At 38.2% G+C, this 18,834-nt stretch overlaps 1 protein-coding gene across 1 annotated transcript in view; it reads left to right on the top strand.

The window, feature by feature from the left end:
• The window catches only part of RYR2 (ryanodine receptor 2), a 682,530-nt gene that overhangs the window by 351,048 nt on the left and 312,648 nt on the right, over nucleotides 1-18,834 (top strand). Inside the window, exons 16-17 of the mRNA XM_070228795.1 lie at nucleotides 987-1,122; nucleotides 15,593-15,688. Coding sequence (XP_070084896.1) covers nucleotides 987-1,122; nucleotides 15,593-15,688 — 232 coding nt within the window. The remainder of the gene's footprint in view (nucleotides 1-986; nucleotides 1,123-15,592; nucleotides 15,689-18,834) is intronic.

Genomic DNA, 18,834 nt, shown 5'->3' with positions numbered 1-18,834 from the left:
TTTTGATTTACTTTAAAGGCATCTTTTCATGAGCTTTTTAAATTTAATTTATTAGATCTTCAGTTTGATAATAAAAATAATAACGATGACGGTCGTGGTGATGCCTATTCTAAGGATAAGAATCTGCTCTTATATTTTTTTAGTGGAGGAAAAAAATTGTATTTTCTCTATTCATCTTAGGTTCATTGGCTGGGGCTCTGCAAATTAGACCAGCAGAAGACAGATTTATAAGAAAAAAATAAATAGAAATTTGCTAATGCGTACGTAGTGTATACACAGGAGTACTCAGTGATGAGTAATTCAAAGGAGTAGTTAGAACTTGGGCTCCTATAGCATTTTAATGAAAGAACAATAAATTTGTAGAGAAGTGACAAAATAAAGGGAAGGGATTTGAGCTTCTAGGGTCAGCAAATTGTGGTAAGGAAGATTATGGGGGAAACTAATAGAAGAGAAGGGCTAGTTAGTAAAGTTTATTATATAGATTTCTCTGGTGCAGTCTCTGGGCTGCTAAGAGTCAACATTGCCTCCTTTGAGTAGGAATCTTCCTGCCCTTTGATAGAGAGGGGGTGGGCAGATAATTCCTCTTGTGTCTGATTTTACTCTTTTGCTCTCAGCTCAAAATAATTCTTATGCCCAAGTGGCAGATTTTGGGGTGGCACACTCTGAACCCCGTCACTTACTTATAATAGAATACTGTTATAACTGATTCGTTAATCTAGTATTAAACCTTACAAATAGAAGTATGAAGTTTGTAATTAGATACTGTTCTTCTGCCTCTGTTTGAGAATAGTACTCAGGATTTAAAATCTACTTGAATGATTTCAAGAGCCTTTTGTTTCACACGCATGTGTGTTTCTTCCTGTCCTTTGAATAAACGATCTCAATTGTCTTTCTGATTACCAGACTTTTTTTTTTTTAATCAATTTAGCGTGTTTTGTCTGTGAGCGGAGGCACAGATTCTAGTGGTGATGTTTTTAATCTTCCAGGGGATGATCAACCTCGTGCTTGAGTGCATCGACAGGCTGCACGTCTACAGCAGCGCGGCGCACTTTGCAGACGTCGCTGGGAGAGAAGCTGGGGAGTCGTGGAAATCGATTCTGAATTCTCTGTATGAGTTGCTGGGTAAGAAGTCTGACTGGGTTCTCAAGGAATGGTTTATGTCTGTTTGAAATGATCACTTAACAGTTACAGCAGTTTCATAACGTGTTTCCTAATTGAGGCTGTGTTTGCTTTAGCTGCACTAAATCCAGTGATGTTTAGTATTTAACTCCGTCTCTAGTGCCGAATGTGGCCAGAGCAGGGCATTTGTCTTGAATGAAAAGAGCAGGGTCATCTAGAGTGCAGTTTTGTAGCTGAGGGGCCTCTGTATGGATATGTGTTATGTATTTCCTTTTTGATTCTGAAGTTAGTCCCACAAGAGCCACTCTTACTCCCTCACAGTCTTGTCTTGTCAGGGATCTCCTTCATTCTCCTCAATCTCCTTCTCTAGTCTTTTTGAGATCTGCATTTGTGCTTTTTCTAGGTACACTTGACACACGTTAAGCAACACCTTCCTGGTTGATGCTGCATTCCTGTTGGCTCTTGCAAGCATATGACCTCATTATTTTTGTCCTGAACTATTCCAGTAGCTTCTACTTGTCTCTTGTCAAGAACTGTGGAGGATCTGAGGTTTCACCCTACTTGCAAGCTAGTGAGTTGGCCAGAAATTAGGAGAATGAGGGACAGTTTATCTCTCAAAGCAATGGCTTTAGCCAGAATATCAGCATTTTTGGTGCCAATTCCTTGAGCCTCAGTTCTCACAGGACAATATGAAGGGGACAATTGACAGCTGCACCTGCAGTGGGCTGAGTGACAGGAAAGGAATCTTGAGCGTAGGGAGCCCAGATAGTTACACTGGAAATAGGCCTGCCTGCTCTTTGCTGCAGGTGGAGAAACCATCTCTCTTTGCTTTGCTTGCTGCAAACATTCTTGAAAGGAAGGTCTGAGACAAAGGCTTTCAGTGACTCATTTGCAAGACTTGCAAAAACACGAGGCTTCTGGAGAATGGTCTCTTTCTTCTCTCTCACCCTTCCCTCCAAAATCCCAGGTTTATCTGGTACACTGCAATTGCACATCACTTGCCTGTTAAGGAATTTTTCATTTTTTCCCGTTTCCAGAAGGTACAATTCAACTTGCTTCACCTGGTATGTGAGGCCCCAGCCAACTCTTCCAGACTAGTCTTTTCCTCTCTCCTTCTCCTACCCTGTACTCTGGTCATACTGATTTTCTGAGTATCTTGTACCTGTGCACACTTCTGTGTCATTTTCTTATTTCACCTTTTCCAAAATTCCTATCTATCCTTTAAGGCCCAGTTCACATGTCACTTTCTTTTGAAGTTACTCTTGATATTTCTCCTAACTCTTAGACATGATCGAACACTCCCCCCCCCCCACCCCCACCCCGCCTGCTTTCTTGGCACTTCGCGTTTGCTTGTATACAGCACTGACCACATTTCTTCTTTAGTTATATGTGTGACTATGATCTCCAGGGCAAGAATAGCACCTTCCTGATTTTCGTATCTCTGTCATTGAACTTAATGTCTGGCACATGGTAGGTACTCAATAAATATTTGCTAATTAAATAAATGTTTACTGATTAAATGACTGAGTTCTGATAGAATAGGAAAGTATATGTGGAAGTAGAGAAAAGAGATCTCGATGCATTTTTATGTTAAGAATGAAAGGCAGTTAAAATATTTGAAAATTTGCCATAATTTAATTGAACTTCATTAAAATTTATAGCCATAATACTCTTTAGTAAAGAAGACTCTTGTGCCTGCTAGAATTTTCCATGTGCTTCCTTTCGGTGGGCTATTTGATGCACCATTAAAATTAAACACATGCAGCTTGGTGCTTTCAGACTAAGTGGTACTATTGGCCATCATTTCTCTGAGCAGGTCCCAGGACATTGAGGCTTTTCAGGAATCTCAATTCATTATTTAACCCACATCGATTATCAGGATAAGGATTTTATGACGCCAAAATTCTAAAGATTGCGTGTCTTTGCCAGTGTCAAAGTTATAACACTGAATTTTGGAATAGAGTGGAGACTGAATACGGTAGTGCTTTTAACACCACAGTTTAACATCTTCACTTGGTATGATTGGCTTCAGTCTTTTGACAAACTAGATGTTTTAAGTAAAGAGGTATATCATTGGTGTGTGTTGAGGAGAGAAAGGATTATATTTAGACAGAACATTCTTGTTGTAGATAAGTCTAGATAATGTGCATCTTACGTACATTTTCATATCAACTCTTCCCATAGTCTGTTAGTCATTCCCTTCAACAGGTCCATGTGCTTATCTATTCGTAAGTAATAATAATGTACAGAGAGAATTATAATGATTTTTCTGTAATCATAGAAAAAGTCTACTCCAGCAAAGTCAATATTTATTCAGTTTTATCCTTCTGGGCTACTTCTCCCTCAAGCCTGTACCCACTTTAACTTCCCAGAGTTCTTTGGGGATTAAATCTGACTATTTTAGAAGCTGCTGAAGTAGCAAAAATAAAGTTTACACAACGCTGGAGCATTGGTGAGTGTGAGCATAGCTCCTCGTCAGAATTGGTTTTCTGATTTGATTTTTAATGGGAACATGGCTAGAGATGTGATTTTAAAATGATTTTCCTAGTCAGATAGCGAGGGAAGAAGCAGTTATTGTAGGTGGAATGATGTATCTGTTAGGATGTGTTCAGTTGCAAATGACAACCTCAGCACAAACTGGCTCAAACAGAGGGCACTTACTGGCTTGTATAACTGGAAGTCTGCCAGTGGGTTTGACTCAGTGACTTAATCAGAGCATCCAGAACCAGTTTATTTATATCTGTTCTGCCTTCTGTGGGGTCAGCTTCCTCCAATGCTGGCTTCCCTGGATGGCCTCAGTTGGCTGCCATCAGTTCCCAGTGTACTGCAGATCTTGCTCTGGCATGGGAGAATTGAAAGAAAGCTGCTCATGAAAACTATCTCTCAAGAAAGAGTATTCTAGGCCTGGCCCTGTGGCCAGGTGGTTAAAGCTCCACGTGCACTGCTTCAGCAGCCTGGGTTTGTGGGTTGGGATCCCAGGTGCGGACCTACTCCACTCACCAGCCATGCTGTGGACGTGTCACACATGCAGAAACAAAAGAGGAGGATTGGTGCAGATGTTGGCTCAGGGTGACTCTTCCTTAGCAAAAAAAAAAAAAAAAAAAGAACATACTATTTTCTAAAACTCCCTAGCAAGCTTAACAAACTACTCTTTGCATCTCATTAGCCCAAACTGTGTCTGTGCCAGTCATTCTGGCAAGGGGGCTGGGACTTTCACCCACACTGGCTTTGACTGATCAGAGGCCCTCTCCTGAAACTGAGGCCAAGCCCCTGGACTGCCTAGTGCCGTTCAGAGGTGAACGTTACAGAGAGTGTTGGAGAAGAAGCTCAAGTGTCCGCTACAAATGTTAACTCATGTACTTGTCCAAAAGGTGTAATGGACTGCATTGTAGTCAGAATGCGTTTATCTACTACTGAGCACCATGTTTAAACAGAGTAGGCACTCAGTAAATTCTTGGTTGGATTATGTAATAAATACCTTACAGATTCCCAGTGAGGTTAGATTTTCTCTAGCAGGGTGGATGTGGACATTGAGTCACTCTATTACACACCAGTGCACCTGTTACTCCTCTACCGTTATGTCCTTTTCTTGAGAAACAAAAACTTAATATTTAATCCATAGACATTGGCCTCTGAGAAAATGACCCTTCTCTTTGCCAGTCAGGGTCTCAGAATCCCAGCTCTGCACTTACGTGACTTTAGACAAATTGCTAAATTTGAGCTGAGTTTCCTCATCTGCAAAGTGGAGGAAATAGTAGTGTCTACTCTTAGGGTTATTGTGCAATTCCGAGTTAAAGTAAGGCACTTAAAAAGATGCCATGACATAGAGAGTGACACCTGTTATTATTATAAATATTATCTGTAAAATGCAATAATAATTCCCCTCATAAGTTTGTTGGGCAGCTTAAATGTGGTACTGTATGTCAGATGCTTAGCATAGCATGTTCTTCTTATCATTGTTCCCATTTCTTTTGGATGCTTATCATCCTTTTGCTCACTAACATAGTAAAAGTTTCTTCTCCAACTTCTGTTTTTGTTCTTGTAGTTGTTTGCCTTTTAAACGTGTCTCAGAAAAGAAACTTCACTTGAAACTATTGGCTATAACAAGGGAAGTCCTGGCTGAGCTGAGAGAAGGCATAGCATCGTGATTATTGCACATACAGCTAGCTCTTGGTTTCCTTATCAGAAAATGGACGAAATAGTTTTCTTCATAGTTCCCTCCCGGCTGAAAATTTTGTATTCTATTATTCCACCCATTCTCTGAACAAATATCACGCCTCTTCTACATCTGTATCCTCCACATCTGGTGCATAGCTGGTGTTCAGTAAATACCTGAGATATAAATTCTTGAGATTGCATTGATAGTTGGATGCTGTAAGATTTCTGCTGCATATCTCTCCCTCCATCCCTTCTCTCCATCAATCTTTGTTTCAGACTCCGGGGAGCCCTCACACACTTCCTCATGAACTTTCATTGCCTCCGTTACTTGGTCTACACTTCTTGTTCTAGTCTTTGGAGTACTCAGGCCAATGTTTGGTCTGTTCCTTCTCACCTATGGCCTCACTTGCTTTGTCTCAAGTCACTCAGCATTGTGTTCTTCCAGGCCTTTCCTCCAATCCAGTTCTATCCTTCCAGAATATCAGGAATGATTTTATATCAAAGATTTTGTATACAGTAAATATATATTGATGTTTAAATATATATGTATATATAAAATATATGTGTGTGTATATATATATATAAAGTCTATATTTTCTTAATTATTTACATCTCATTTGATTAAGAAAGGATTTAAGGGAGCCATTGCTTAGAATTGAAGTAATTAGAATCCCCTAAAACTCACATCTTAAAGGAGGATAACAGTAACTATAAATGCTACTAAAATAACACACATTGACTTCAGGCACATGCATATTTTGTGGCTTTTAAACTAATTTTTTCTTTCAACAAGAGACATAAATTCTGAACATAGCTTCCATAGAAACACACACATCCTTAACTTTAACTTCTGTATTTTCACACTGTTACTCCTGAGAGCGTTTTTGTTAGTCCCCCACACCTAAGTTTTTTCTTTTTAATGCCTCTCTTCAGGAAAGTTTCCTTTTCCTTTTTGTCTGTTTTTCCCAAGTGTCTTGCCCTTAATTCCTGGTACAGTTTCCTGAGGGGGCGTCCTTTGTAACAGAGACTCTGTCATGGTAGGGGAACATGGAGTTGGAGTCCAGTGGATCTGGATTTGAATAGAAGCTTTATCTATTCATCAAAGATTAATTGAATGCCTGCTATGAGGGATGCCCTAATCTGGGCAATGAGGGACATTGTGACCAGGACATAGTCCCTGCTTTCATGGAGTTTATGTTTGAGTAAGAGAGACAGACGTAAATCACCAAGCTAGCCATAGTGCTATGCAGTTACTGACTTTACTGACATGACCGTCTCAACACAAGTTATTGTTAAATAATGTTAATAGGTAATTAATAAAAGACTGATAAATTTGACTACACAAAAATTGTATGACTACATAAAAATTTAAACTTTTATAATAATATCATTACAAAACAAAAAAAGCAGAAGGGAATTTTGTAAAATATGCAATCTATGTGAAAGACAAAGGCCCAGTTTCTATAATACATAGAGTTTTCGTAAATCCATGGGAAAAGAAATATCATCTAATAGAAAACCAGGCAGTGGATAGAGACAGGTAGTTCACAGAACAATAAATAAAAGATTCTCAACATGACAAATAAAGAAAAGCAAATTAAAATAATAAATAAGAATCATATTTCACTTATTAGATTGGCACAGATAAAAAAATGTGATAATACCCGTCAGTAGGGAAAATATTGGGTCATATCTTCTTAGTGGGAGTATAAATTGATGAAAGTTAAAAAATGAAACAAATTTCAGTTGACAGTATACATAAAACTTTAAATGTATATATCTTTTTGCTCTCAGAAAATGTATTCTAGAAATATGTTTGTACAATTGTGGAGGGGATGTCCACTGCAAAATTGTTTATAAATAGCATACAATTGAAAAGAATTTTTCTCTCAACAGGAGATTGGTTACATAAGTAATAGATTGCCTAGATGGTGTAATACTATGTTATCAGTGAAAATTGAGATAAATAGGTCACTTGGAAAATTGTAGGAAACAGGCTAGATTCCTTTTCTTTTTAGTATGGCAATCTAGGATATGGTATTAAGTGAAAAAAAGAAGCAAGATGTTTACTGTATGCATAGTAAGATTTCAATTACATAAAACTAAAAATATGTAGAGATACATTCTTGAGTATACATTGGACGTTTATGAAAGAATGCTCAGAAAACTATTAGGTGGCTGCTTCTTGGGAGAGAAATATTTTACTTTTCTGTGTGTTCTCTTACATATTTATTCTTAATCTGTTTGCACATATTACTTTTATAATTGAAAAAAGTAGTTAGCCTAAATGTTTAATGCTAGTTAATTGATGATGAAAGGAAAAGCTAATATATTAACTCCAGTTGAGAGATAAAATAGAATATTTATATATTGGTACATGTAAAGAGAATCTCTCTCAATACATACATGGTAGTTTTAATGGTGGTTGTTTCAGGTGAATAGAATTATGAAAGATTTTGTGGCTTAAATATTCCTCTGACTACTCTTGATTTTCTGTTTTTATTGTCTTAGTGATTTCATGATCAGAAAAAAATAATGAATAAAATCTTATGTTGAGGTGAGAACCATCTGCTGCCAATAGTTTTTACTGAAGTCAGTATAATCATAAAATAGGTAGCCATGTATATGGAAATGTATACTTCAGTTTGGCTGGAAAAGTCTCAGATCTACAGCGATAATTGGAGTTCAATAAGATATTTATATCTCACTGTCCATCTTTACCCAGCTATCAAAAAGTTTAGTTTCAGTATCAGTAACTCCACATTTGTTATGCTTCCTCTCCTTTGTTCCAAATACGTAGATGGTAGATTCTCTCTTGGGGTTATGTGTGAAATAAACCTCCTCCTTCTTCTTTTTCTTCAGCAGTTTATTTAGCATGGAGAGAAAAGGGAGAAGATGGGAATGATAATCTATAACAATTTTACAATCTGACATGGATATATGTAATATGTGTTTTAGGCAGAGAATGATCAAAGTAGATTTATGAGCCTGCCATTTGGAAGACCTAAGGATCCTAGAGACACCGATATTCCTAGTTTGCAAAGCATGGCTGTGGCATGCTTTCATACATCTTTTCTGACATCCGCACAATTAATCTATAGGAGGCTTGCAAGCCAGGATAATTGTCTAAAGATGTCTGAGAAATCTCTCTTTGGCAGTCTCTCTCTATGAATACTCATTTTATGAAGATTCAAAGTATAAAACAAATACGCTAGACTGCTGCTCTTTTAGGAAGGCAGAAGTTACCAGTTTCTGAATCCTTAAAGACTAAGACAGGACACAGCAGTTAAGGATTTTTGCCCATCCAGAGCATTTTCTCAGGGTCTAGGGAAGACAGTTCTTCCTAAATGTCCTAAAACACTGGCAAAAGCAGTCAAGAGATGAAAAAGGAGGGCATTGGCTTCAAATGCACCCATGACAGGTGTTATTCTGGCGTTTGTGCGTACAGATATTTCTTATCTTGTTCTCCAGGAAATCCTGGAAAGATACTTTATAAACACAACACATTATTATTTTTTGACTTGGTGATAATCTCATGTCTATGAATTGACAATGACAGTCACTAATATATTTTTAATGGAAATTCCTTTTTGTAACCAATTTTGTGAGATACCTATTTTCTTAATCTGCTTATACACTACCAGGACCCCACCCTTCTTACCTCTTCCAGATAGAGGATTTATGCAGGACGAGATTGTGGTGGGGGGCAGCATAGCCTAGGCCCGGAGCACAGAGTGGATCAAAACTGCCTGGCTTTCAGTCTTGGCTCCACTGCGAGCTGTGTGAGTGTGAACATGCTGTTGTCTCTACTCACCTTCTCCTCCACAGGAAGCTGCTGTTTGCCTCCTGATCAGGGTAAAGAGGCAGGAGAGAAGCTAGCACAGTTCTTACTTGGCTGTGTGGATGTGCACCGTCTTCCTCTGCCACAAGGTTAAAACTGGCTTCCGTGGGAGGCCCAGCAGCGGCTGAGAGCCGACTTTCTCTGGTGGGCATGTTGGAAGTGCTTAGCTGAGTCCCTGTTCCTGTGACAGGGCACCTGCGTTTCTGTTCTGGGTGGCTGCCTGCAGCTGCTTGCTTGGCTCATGTGCAGCTAGTAGTCCACCTCCAGCCTCTTTTTCCTGAAGTCTTCCTACCTCTCAGATGGCCCTATTGAATAGACTTGGGATGAGGCCGCAGAGGCGCCGTCTACCCAGGATCCATGGGAAACACGCCCAGCGCGGTCATGTAGCCAATCCACTCAAACCAGTCACTCTTCCTCTCACCCTGTCTGGGCAGGAGTCATCAGACCTGAGCTCACAAGGTCCCCCAACTGCAGGGACAGCTCCTCCAGCTCTCCAAGAAGTTTCCACGGCACTAGGCACTTCAAGTCTTCAACACCACACTGGACAGTTTTTTTGTTTGTTTATTTTTGTTTTTTTAGGGTTTTTAAGACTTAGGAGCATCCACTTGTTAACCTGAAAATTTTAAAATTTTTCTGGATTCTGGTTCTATCAGCCCCTCATTTGTCTGTGCTGTTTACGGCCTTTCATTTAGTATTTCCCGACTTTGAATGTAGCCCCAAGAGGGAACTTTGATTTCCTGCTGAATCTCCAGCACCTGGAGCAGTGCCTGATGCAAAGCAAGTAATCCGTATCTGCTGAATAAATTTTAGAAGTGAGAGTTTTCTTGGAATTTCTTTACATCTCAGTCCATCTGTAATTTTCTGATTCTATGAATATTTTGAGAAATTTGGAGTCTTTAACACACTAAAGCATGAGGACAAAGGGATGTTATGATACTAATGAGAAATGCAGAATAGAGTATTTTTTACAGTATTAATTTTGCATTGCCAATATTGCTTGCATTTCATATTCTGATTGGATAAAGTTTAGAGATTTAATTAGTTATTCAACATTAAAAAAATTGGTTCAGTGAACTAGCACTTCTTTCATAAGAGCTGAGTTCAGAGTGTTTTTATAGTATTGTAAGTGGTACTACGCTTAACCCCTGACATTCTTATCCAAAGAGACTGAATGCTACTCATTCATTCACTATGTTACAGAATATCTTCTAAGTTTCAGGCAATGGGCAAAGATGGAATAAGACAGAGTGTCAGATCTACAAGAGCTTAAAATATGCTAGCAGAAGAACTGCAAACCTTGTATTATAGTGACTTTTTATTCAAGCTCATATTCACATTCCCAACCATAATGCCTGATGCATTTACATTAGTATTTCTTAAATAAATGAGGAAAAATAGTGATATATGGAGGATGCAAGGTCTTAACTGTCTTTAAGGCCAATTAGCCAGCAATTAAGATAATTTTAAGGTTTAATGTACTTGTCCTGCATTGAGGAAAGGACATTTGTCTTGAGTTTGTTTCTGTACTTGAAGCACCATATAGATTAAAGGTTGCTGTTTTTTGGACTTGAGAGTGGCATTCTGAGACATCTGATAGCAGTTGTCACTATAGATACTGATGTTGCTGTTTTCCCTTTTCTTTTTGAAAGGAAAGTAATGTTATTGTACTGTTTGATTTTGACATTAATACAACTTCATTATAAAAAATTTAGATAAAAGAAAAAGAAGGTGGAAACTGCTTTTAAACTTGACAACCCATTTTAGTATGTAACCTTTTAAAAAACATGTCTTTGGGGGCCGGCTCCGTGGCTGAGTGGTTAATTAAGTTCCAGCGCTCCGCTGTGGTGGCCCAGGGTTTTGCTGGTTCGGATCCTGGGGGCGGACATGGCACCGCTCATCAGGCCACGCTGAGGCAGCGTCCCTCATGCCACAACTAGAAGGACCTGCAACTAAGATATACAACTATGTACCAGGGGGGATTTGGGGAGATAAAACAGAAAAAAAAAAAAGATTGGCAACAGTTGTTAGCTCAGGTGCTGATCTTTAAAAAAAAAAACAAAAAACATGTCTTTGACTCTCTACATAACATTATACACATATAACACGTTCACCCAGCCACATGCACACATGTGTGTGCATGCATGTGCAAATCCCTGGACCACTAAGACATCAGCTGTGGCCCTCCACCCCCAAAGGTTTAGTTAATTTTGTCCAGACTCCAATTTCATGAACTGAGACAGACTTAAGCTTCGCTTTGATGTCTGTACATTTGGGGGGTTATTTGGTTACTATTCCCACTTTCATGCTTTTTCATTATTTTGTTTCTCAAAGGTTACAAAATATCTTGGCTGTGGAACATCCCCTCCTCACAGGTTCACACAAACTGCTATTCTTATTGTGCATTTGTGATTTTTTTTTACAGAATTTATTGTGGCTTCGGAGTCCCTGTGAAGGATCATATCGCAGAGCATGACCCTTTTTCCTCCTTGCTCCATTCATCTTCCTTCCTGTTTTGAAATAAGAAAATGTCCCCTTTTGACCCAGGGAGAGCAGTCTCCCACTTGTCAGTGTCCCATCCCAGGCACTTATCAGGATGTATTTCTCAAAAAGTTGCTCTCATTCTCTAAGAAATATTCTAAAAAACCCAGTTTCTCCATGGTAGGCATACACTTTTATTGAGTATACGCGTGCACTTCACAAAAATGGGGTCGTACTATGAATACTCTTTTATAGCACTTGTTTCCACTGACTTCTGTGTTGTGGGCATCTTTTTTTGGCAGTAACTATAAACCTTTGTCAGGTTGTGGTGGGCGTATACTACCCTACTGAAGGGATGTGTCAGCATTTAGTTAGCCCACACTCATGCTGTTTCCAATATTTTACTGTTATAAACAGTGCTGTGATGAGCTTCCTTGTAATTTTCTGTATAGTTTTCCATTCCTTCAGAAACTTAACTGATTTCTTCTTAACTAACTTGCTGAATTCTATTCTTTCACACACTTCATTTATCTGTGAAACATTCTGTGCAGGTGCACACGTGTGCACACACATACATTGGTAATGTTCAGGAGGCATTCTATTTTACTGAGTCTAAAATTTTTTTGTTAGAAACGTATACATTTTCCGTCTGTCGAGATCATCATATCTTTCACTTATTAACAGTTTGCTGTACATTTCTGTCTCATTGGAGGAATGAACCCCCACTTGGATTAACATTGCTAATATACTGCTGAATATGATTTGTAAATACCATCCTTGTATAAGATTTATAGAGTTATATTCATTGGTCAGAGTTCTCTCTGGTTTTCTTGTATACATACTCTGTTAGGCGTTGATATCAAAGTTATACTGTCCTTGTCAAATAAGTAGAGAGGTTTCCTTAGTTTTTTTGTTTTGGAATAGTTTAGTATAGAATTACTTATTTCTTGAATATAGAAAAAAGCTTTTGGTCTTGACATAGTTTTCAATGTTATTCATGGTTTATTATTCTATTTAGATTTTCTCTTTTGGATTTTTCTCTTTGGGTTAGTTTTGGTGAATATATATATATATTTGGAGGCTATTCTTTTTCCTAGATTTTCTTCTTGATGAAAGTCGTTGGTATTAATCTTATATTAAAAAAAAAGTTCTTGATTCTATTAATCAAGTCTAGTATATTAATTTATTACCTAGATTACTTATACTATTTCTAATTTATTACTTTCTCCTTTATTGCTATTTATTTCTTTTTACTATTTTACTTATATTTGATATTCTTTTCTATATTTTGAAAAGAATGTTTAGTTAATATATTTCACCCTGTTGCTTTGCAATTAAAGTAGACTTTTCTGAGTACAGTTTTGACCATCTACCGTTGGCTGTGTTAGGAGGCATCCTATTTTGATATTTAGTAGATATCCTGTAATTGTGGTATTGATTCTCTGTTGACTCCAAGATTATTTAGGAGAGAATTTAAATTTTTAAGTGCTTGGGTTTTATTTTTATTTCTGCTTTTCTTACTAGTTTTTAGTTTCATTACCTTGTTGTCAGAGAACATGGTCCATACCATTTCTGTTTGCAGTAAATTTAATGAAGTTTTCTTTGTGGCTTACCATATGATTTTTTTTTTTTAAGATTTTATTTTTTTCCTTTTTCTCCCCAAAGCCCCCCAGTACGTAGCTGTATATTCTTCGTTGTGGGTCCTTCTAGTTGCGGCATGTGGGACGCTGCCTCAGCGTGGTTTGATGAGCAGTGCCATGTCCGCACCCAGGATTCGAACCAACGAAAACACTGGGCCGCCTGCAGCGGAGTGCGCGAACTTAACCACTCGGCCACGGGGCCAGCCCCTACCATATGATTTTCTTAAATCTCCCATTGTTTATTCTTCTTGCAGTATTAGTTTCTTCAAAAATCACTTTCTCTCTAACATTTGACCTCTAGAAAATGTTTAATATCTTTAATTTTAAAAACCAGAGGTAAAATGAAAAGAGTTAAATTTTAAACAAATGAGACTATAAAGATTAAAAAATTTCTCCATATCCTCTCCCCCAATGGCTGTTGTTCTAAGTGAGGAACAGATATTAGTACAATTAAAGTTAGAAGTCCTGCCGAGCATATAGGGCTCCTCATTCCTCTGCTACACCTCATCCTGACACTTGTCCCTGACACTCGGCACTCATGTGTGTGTAGCTGGTTGCTGGCTTTTGTTGGGAGCTGCTGTTCCCAGAGCTAGAGAAGAGTCTAAGTAATTGAGTGCATCATCTTTTAATCTTTGTAAAAATGTTATGGGGGCTCTGTACACAAAAGTGCTCTTCTCAGACAGTTGTAAGAATAGAAGCCTTCCTGTTGTGTCTGTCATTTTTTCTTTTCTTACTCTTAGGTCAGGTAATGACTTTTTTTTTTATTTTGTGGAAAGAGGAAATATGAAGAAAGTCTTTAAGATTAATTGTGCTCTGTCACTGTAGGGTCTTCTCCATCTTGCTCCTAACAAGGAGATAAACAGGCAGTATTCCTCAAACTTCAGTTCTGTATGCTGCTTCCTAGCACCACTAGATTCTAAATAGTGGTGTTTCTTATGGCAGTATCTTTTCCCATTAAATATTGTTTTATGTAAAAATTTCACCAACCCGTTGTAAACAGTTACACTGTTTCTGAACAATCCCATGGGTATAAGAGTGGAATTTATGTAAAATATTTACCAGATTTGCTTTGAAAGAATTGTATAATTTTGAAGTATTAAAAGTTTATTTTTTTTAAAGATCAGCACCTGAGCTAACAACTGTTGCCAATTTTTTTTTTTTTTTTCTGTTATATCTTCCTAAATCCCCCTGGTACATTGTTGTGTATCCTAGCTGCACGTCCTTCTAGTTGTGGCATGTGGGACACCACCTCAACGTGGCGTGATGAGCAATGCCATGTCCACGCCCAGGATCCGAACCAGTGAAACCCTGGGCCCCCGCAGCAGAGTGCGCGGACTTAACCACTGGGCCACAGGGCCGGCCCCTGAAGCGTTAAAAGTTTTAAATTGAGGGGGCTGGCCCCGTGGCCGAGTGGTTAAGTTCGCGCACTCCGCTGCAGGTGGCCCAGTGTTTCGTTGGTTCGAATCCTGGGTGCGGACATGGCACTGCTCATTAAACCACGCTGAGGCAGCGTCCCACATGCCACAACTAGAAGGACCCACAACAAAGAATATACAACTATGTACTGGGGGGCTTTGGGGAGAAAAAGGAAAAGATAAAATCTTAAAAAAAAAAGTTTTAAATTGAGTATATAAGTTAGATGGAAAGAGTTCATAAAGTTCTCATAAGAATTCCATCTTTGGTCAAAGAAGTGTAGAAAACAGTAGGTTATCCAAAGTTAGAATAGGTGACTTTACTTCAGGAGTCCTGAGTCTTTAATACATTGTGAAATCTCTAAATGGGAAGAAGGGATACAGGGGGAGAAAAAAGGGTTTGAAACTTAGTAGCCAATGGCCCTCCCACTCTTTTTCCAGGTAGCATTTAATTCTGGCTCTGCATGCCTGTTATAGTCACTAGTTAGATCTCCTTGTATTTTGTGCTACATTTTCAGGAAAACTGATGTGCTCTTAACTTCTGCATTATATTGGTGAGAAAATTGGGCACTAGAGAAGTTAAGTAATTTAGTCTCAAGGCTAATTAAAAGCACTGAGTATTAGGACTCAAGTGAGGAAACTCCCAGGACACTGATTTTCCCATTATTATTCCCTTGTTATTACCTCCTAGTATGAAATGTTACTTTCTCAAAATATATTTTATCTAATGAGCACTGTTTTTTTCAGTCCCCATTAATAAATATCAATTCTTTTTTTAATGTCTGAATTTTGGATATGTGTATGTATATATGTATTTGTATATGTTTTAGACATAAAGTAAAGGTATTTTGTTCTTGATCCAACATTTCTGGGCTACTATGAGTTTCCATTGCATTTTGCACTGCAAAATCACATCACTGTAAAATCTGCTTTTTCTTTTGCAGCGGCTCTAATTAGAGGAAATCGTAAAAACTGTGCTCAGTTTTCTGGCTCCCTTGACTGGTTGATCAGCCGACTGGAAAGACTGGAAGCTTCTTCTGGTATGTTTTCCAATTATCTCCTTGTTATATTATTCTTTTCTTCTATTTTACGTCTTTTAAGACATAAAAAGAGGCTCTTGAGGTTCAGTGTAATATAAATGTTTTCCTTTTAATAGGTTAAAAATTTTGCATATTGATAAAACCGTTGGTATTTTCATTAGTTGTTTCTGAAAAGCAATCTAACAGTATCATCTTCATTTACATTTAAAAAAGAAAGAAGTCCTAAAAGCCATTAGAGAGCCAGAATTCCCATTCTTTTTCAATTACTCCTAATGCACTATACAAACAAAAGGATAGGTTTGACATTCTCAGTTTTCACTTGCTGTCAAATGATTATTTGGAAAGATTTGGGAAAAAAAATTAGTTTTCCAAATCATGTAGCACAATATTTTATTTTAAAGGGATTTAGTAAAAACTAATAAACAGTCTGTATCACAGTAAAATAGTTATACACAATAAGCCTGAAGTGTCCATTTCTAACACGTATGCCATTTTTATTTATGTTGTGGAGACTTACAAGTGATTACCAGGCCTGCCTGAACTCTCCAGCACCATGGATTGCCTCAGCGGGACACCCTAAACTGAATCTATTGCTCCTCCATCTGTTTGTGTAGTGTTTCATTAGTTGCCCTTCTGCAGCACTAATGCCCCTTTTGTGGTATTTGTTTCTCCTTTATCTGGTATACTAGTAAGGACCTTCTTGAAGGCAGGGGCGTTTTATTGTATTCTCTGGATCTACCACACCATCTGGCACCTAGTAGGTGGTTAGTAGTATTTGTTAAATGAGTGAATGAATGAACATTTGAATTCACTTTAAAAAATGCCTGCCTATACAGCAATAATTCCATGACTTTTGCATGAGAAGGACCCATCCAGGGACAGGTTTGTTGGAACTGAATGCATAGAGAGAGGAACAGATGGTTGTGGTCAAAGAGGGTAATTTTAAGTCACAGAGTGTAATTTCAGAGTTTAAGATTTAGAAGGGAGAAAGTCAAATACCGTATGCTCTCTCTCATAAGTAGAAGATAAAAACAACAACAAATAATCACATAGAGAAGAGATTGGATTGGTGGTTACCAAAGGGGAAGAGGGGAGGGAGGAGAGCAAAAAGGGTGACTAGGCGCATGTGCAGTGATGGACTGCAATTAGTCTTTGGGTGGTGAACATGATGTAATGTACACAGGAATTAAAATATAATGCTGTACACCTGAAATTTATATAATGTTATAAACCAATGTTACTGCCATAAAAAAAAAGATTTAGGAGCAGGAGAAATTTGAGTCACAATGAGTTCTAAGATATTGCTGAATTGTTGGGTGGCAGAAATAGAGCAGAGAAAGATATGGTTGAGATAAAAAAAGATACAAGAATTATAGAATGCGGGCTTTCAGGGTTTCACAACATGAATGAGATGACTGAATTGATACAGGATATATTGAATAAGGAGAAAAATGAATAACTACTGAGAGGAAGTGATCAAATTCACGGTAACAAGATGATGGCAGACATTGCAAAAATGGGTAGACTCTTGGGTCAAAGTGTCTAGAATTATTGGCAAGCTCCAGTAGAAACAAAAAAGTAAATAATACTGTTTCTGTTACCATCCAAATGGCATTCGTCTGCCCACCGCAAGAGGCAAGATGGTAGGAGAGAAAGGATTTTTTATTACAGCTTGCTAGCAAGGGGGAAGATGGCCAACTAATGTCCGAAAGAACCATCTTACAGAACAAAGATGACAGGCCAGTTATGTAGGGGACTGGTCTCCAGGTTGGGGAGGCAGCTGGTCGCCAGGTCGGGGCAGTCATCTGGTCTTAGTTCCTGATAGTCCTTTGTTTTACTGCATGTGCATCAGAGACTGGAGAAACGCCCTATACCCTGATCTTGCAATTGTCATTGATGGTGGCTGTCAGCATAGGCTCTCTGCCTGGGGGTCAGCACATTCCTAAGGACCTCAAAAGAACAAAGTTACCAACTTATAGCAGCTGGGAGGCGCCGTAAAATCTGCAGAGCATGTCTGGGTTAGTTAATCAGAGGTCATTCAAAGTTACAATATGATTTCTTTTCTACAGTATGACTTCCCTTATGTCAACCTTATGTTGAGCTGGTATCATTTCCAGACAGTGTCTGGAAAGGAGAGGAGCAGAGCAACCTCAGGACAGAGTGTTAACGCTGGACCAATCAGCTGCTTAACTTAAAAAAAAGCTAGAAATCGAAATATAATGATGTACCCCTGAAACTTATATAATGTTATAAAACAATGTTATAATACAATACAGCAAAAATGCTCAAAGGAAAAGAGGAGAGCGAAAAGGAAAGAATAGAGCTGAGCATCGTTTAAGCTTAGCCAAGAAGAGTCCAGTGTTTACAGAGTCTTCGGTTTAGTCAATTATAGGCACGATTCCATTGGATATGAATTACTATTTGCTATTATCTTTTCCCAATCCAGCTGTTGGATTAAAGCTGTGCTACTTAAAGTAGAAGCCCTGTGCTCAGAGAAACCATAGTGCAAGTCGAGAGGACACTTAGAGAATGCTTAACCTAACATTCTCACTTGAGAGGGAAGAAAATTGAGGCATAGAATATTTAAATGACTGATTCGAGATGCTAGAATTAATCGTTATTGCTAAGATGAAAATCCAGCTGCCATACGTCAGACTTGAAATATGTTCACTATACCTTGTAGCCTCCTAGTTTTTAGATATCTAAGATATTTTTCACTAAACAGTTTTCTCTACTCTGGTTACATTTATGCTTTTAATGATCTCCTTTTTTCCTAGAGGAAGTAGAATGTTGCTTAGTTGTTATATGATGACAATAATGATATGCATATATATGTATAAATATATAAATTTATTTCAATCATGCTTTATTGTTTACTGAGTGTTTGCATATACATCATCTTATTTTCTCTCTGAGACTGCTGAACACACACTCCGCTCAGCTTATCCGTCTCCCAGCTGCATCATTAGTCTCTGTGTATCTGTATGTGAGCGGCAGAGCAGGGCCATGAGCTCTAAATTTCCTTGAGTAAAGGGCAATGGACAAAAGTTAAAATAAATTTGTGCAAAATTAAATAGAAATCTGAATGAGACTTGAAAAGTGTCAGCAAAAGGATGTGTTAACGAAACTGCTTACCTTAGTTTGGG

Source organism: Equus caballus, chromosome 1 (genome assembly GCF_041296265.1).
Source record: "Equus caballus isolate H_3958 breed thoroughbred chromosome 1, TB-T2T, whole genome shotgun sequence".
NCBI lineage: Eukaryota > Metazoa > Chordata > Mammalia > Perissodactyla > Equidae > Equus > Equus caballus.
The sequence above is the reverse complement of the archived record's forward strand: the minus strand, read 5'-3'. Positions and strand labels throughout refer to the sequence as shown.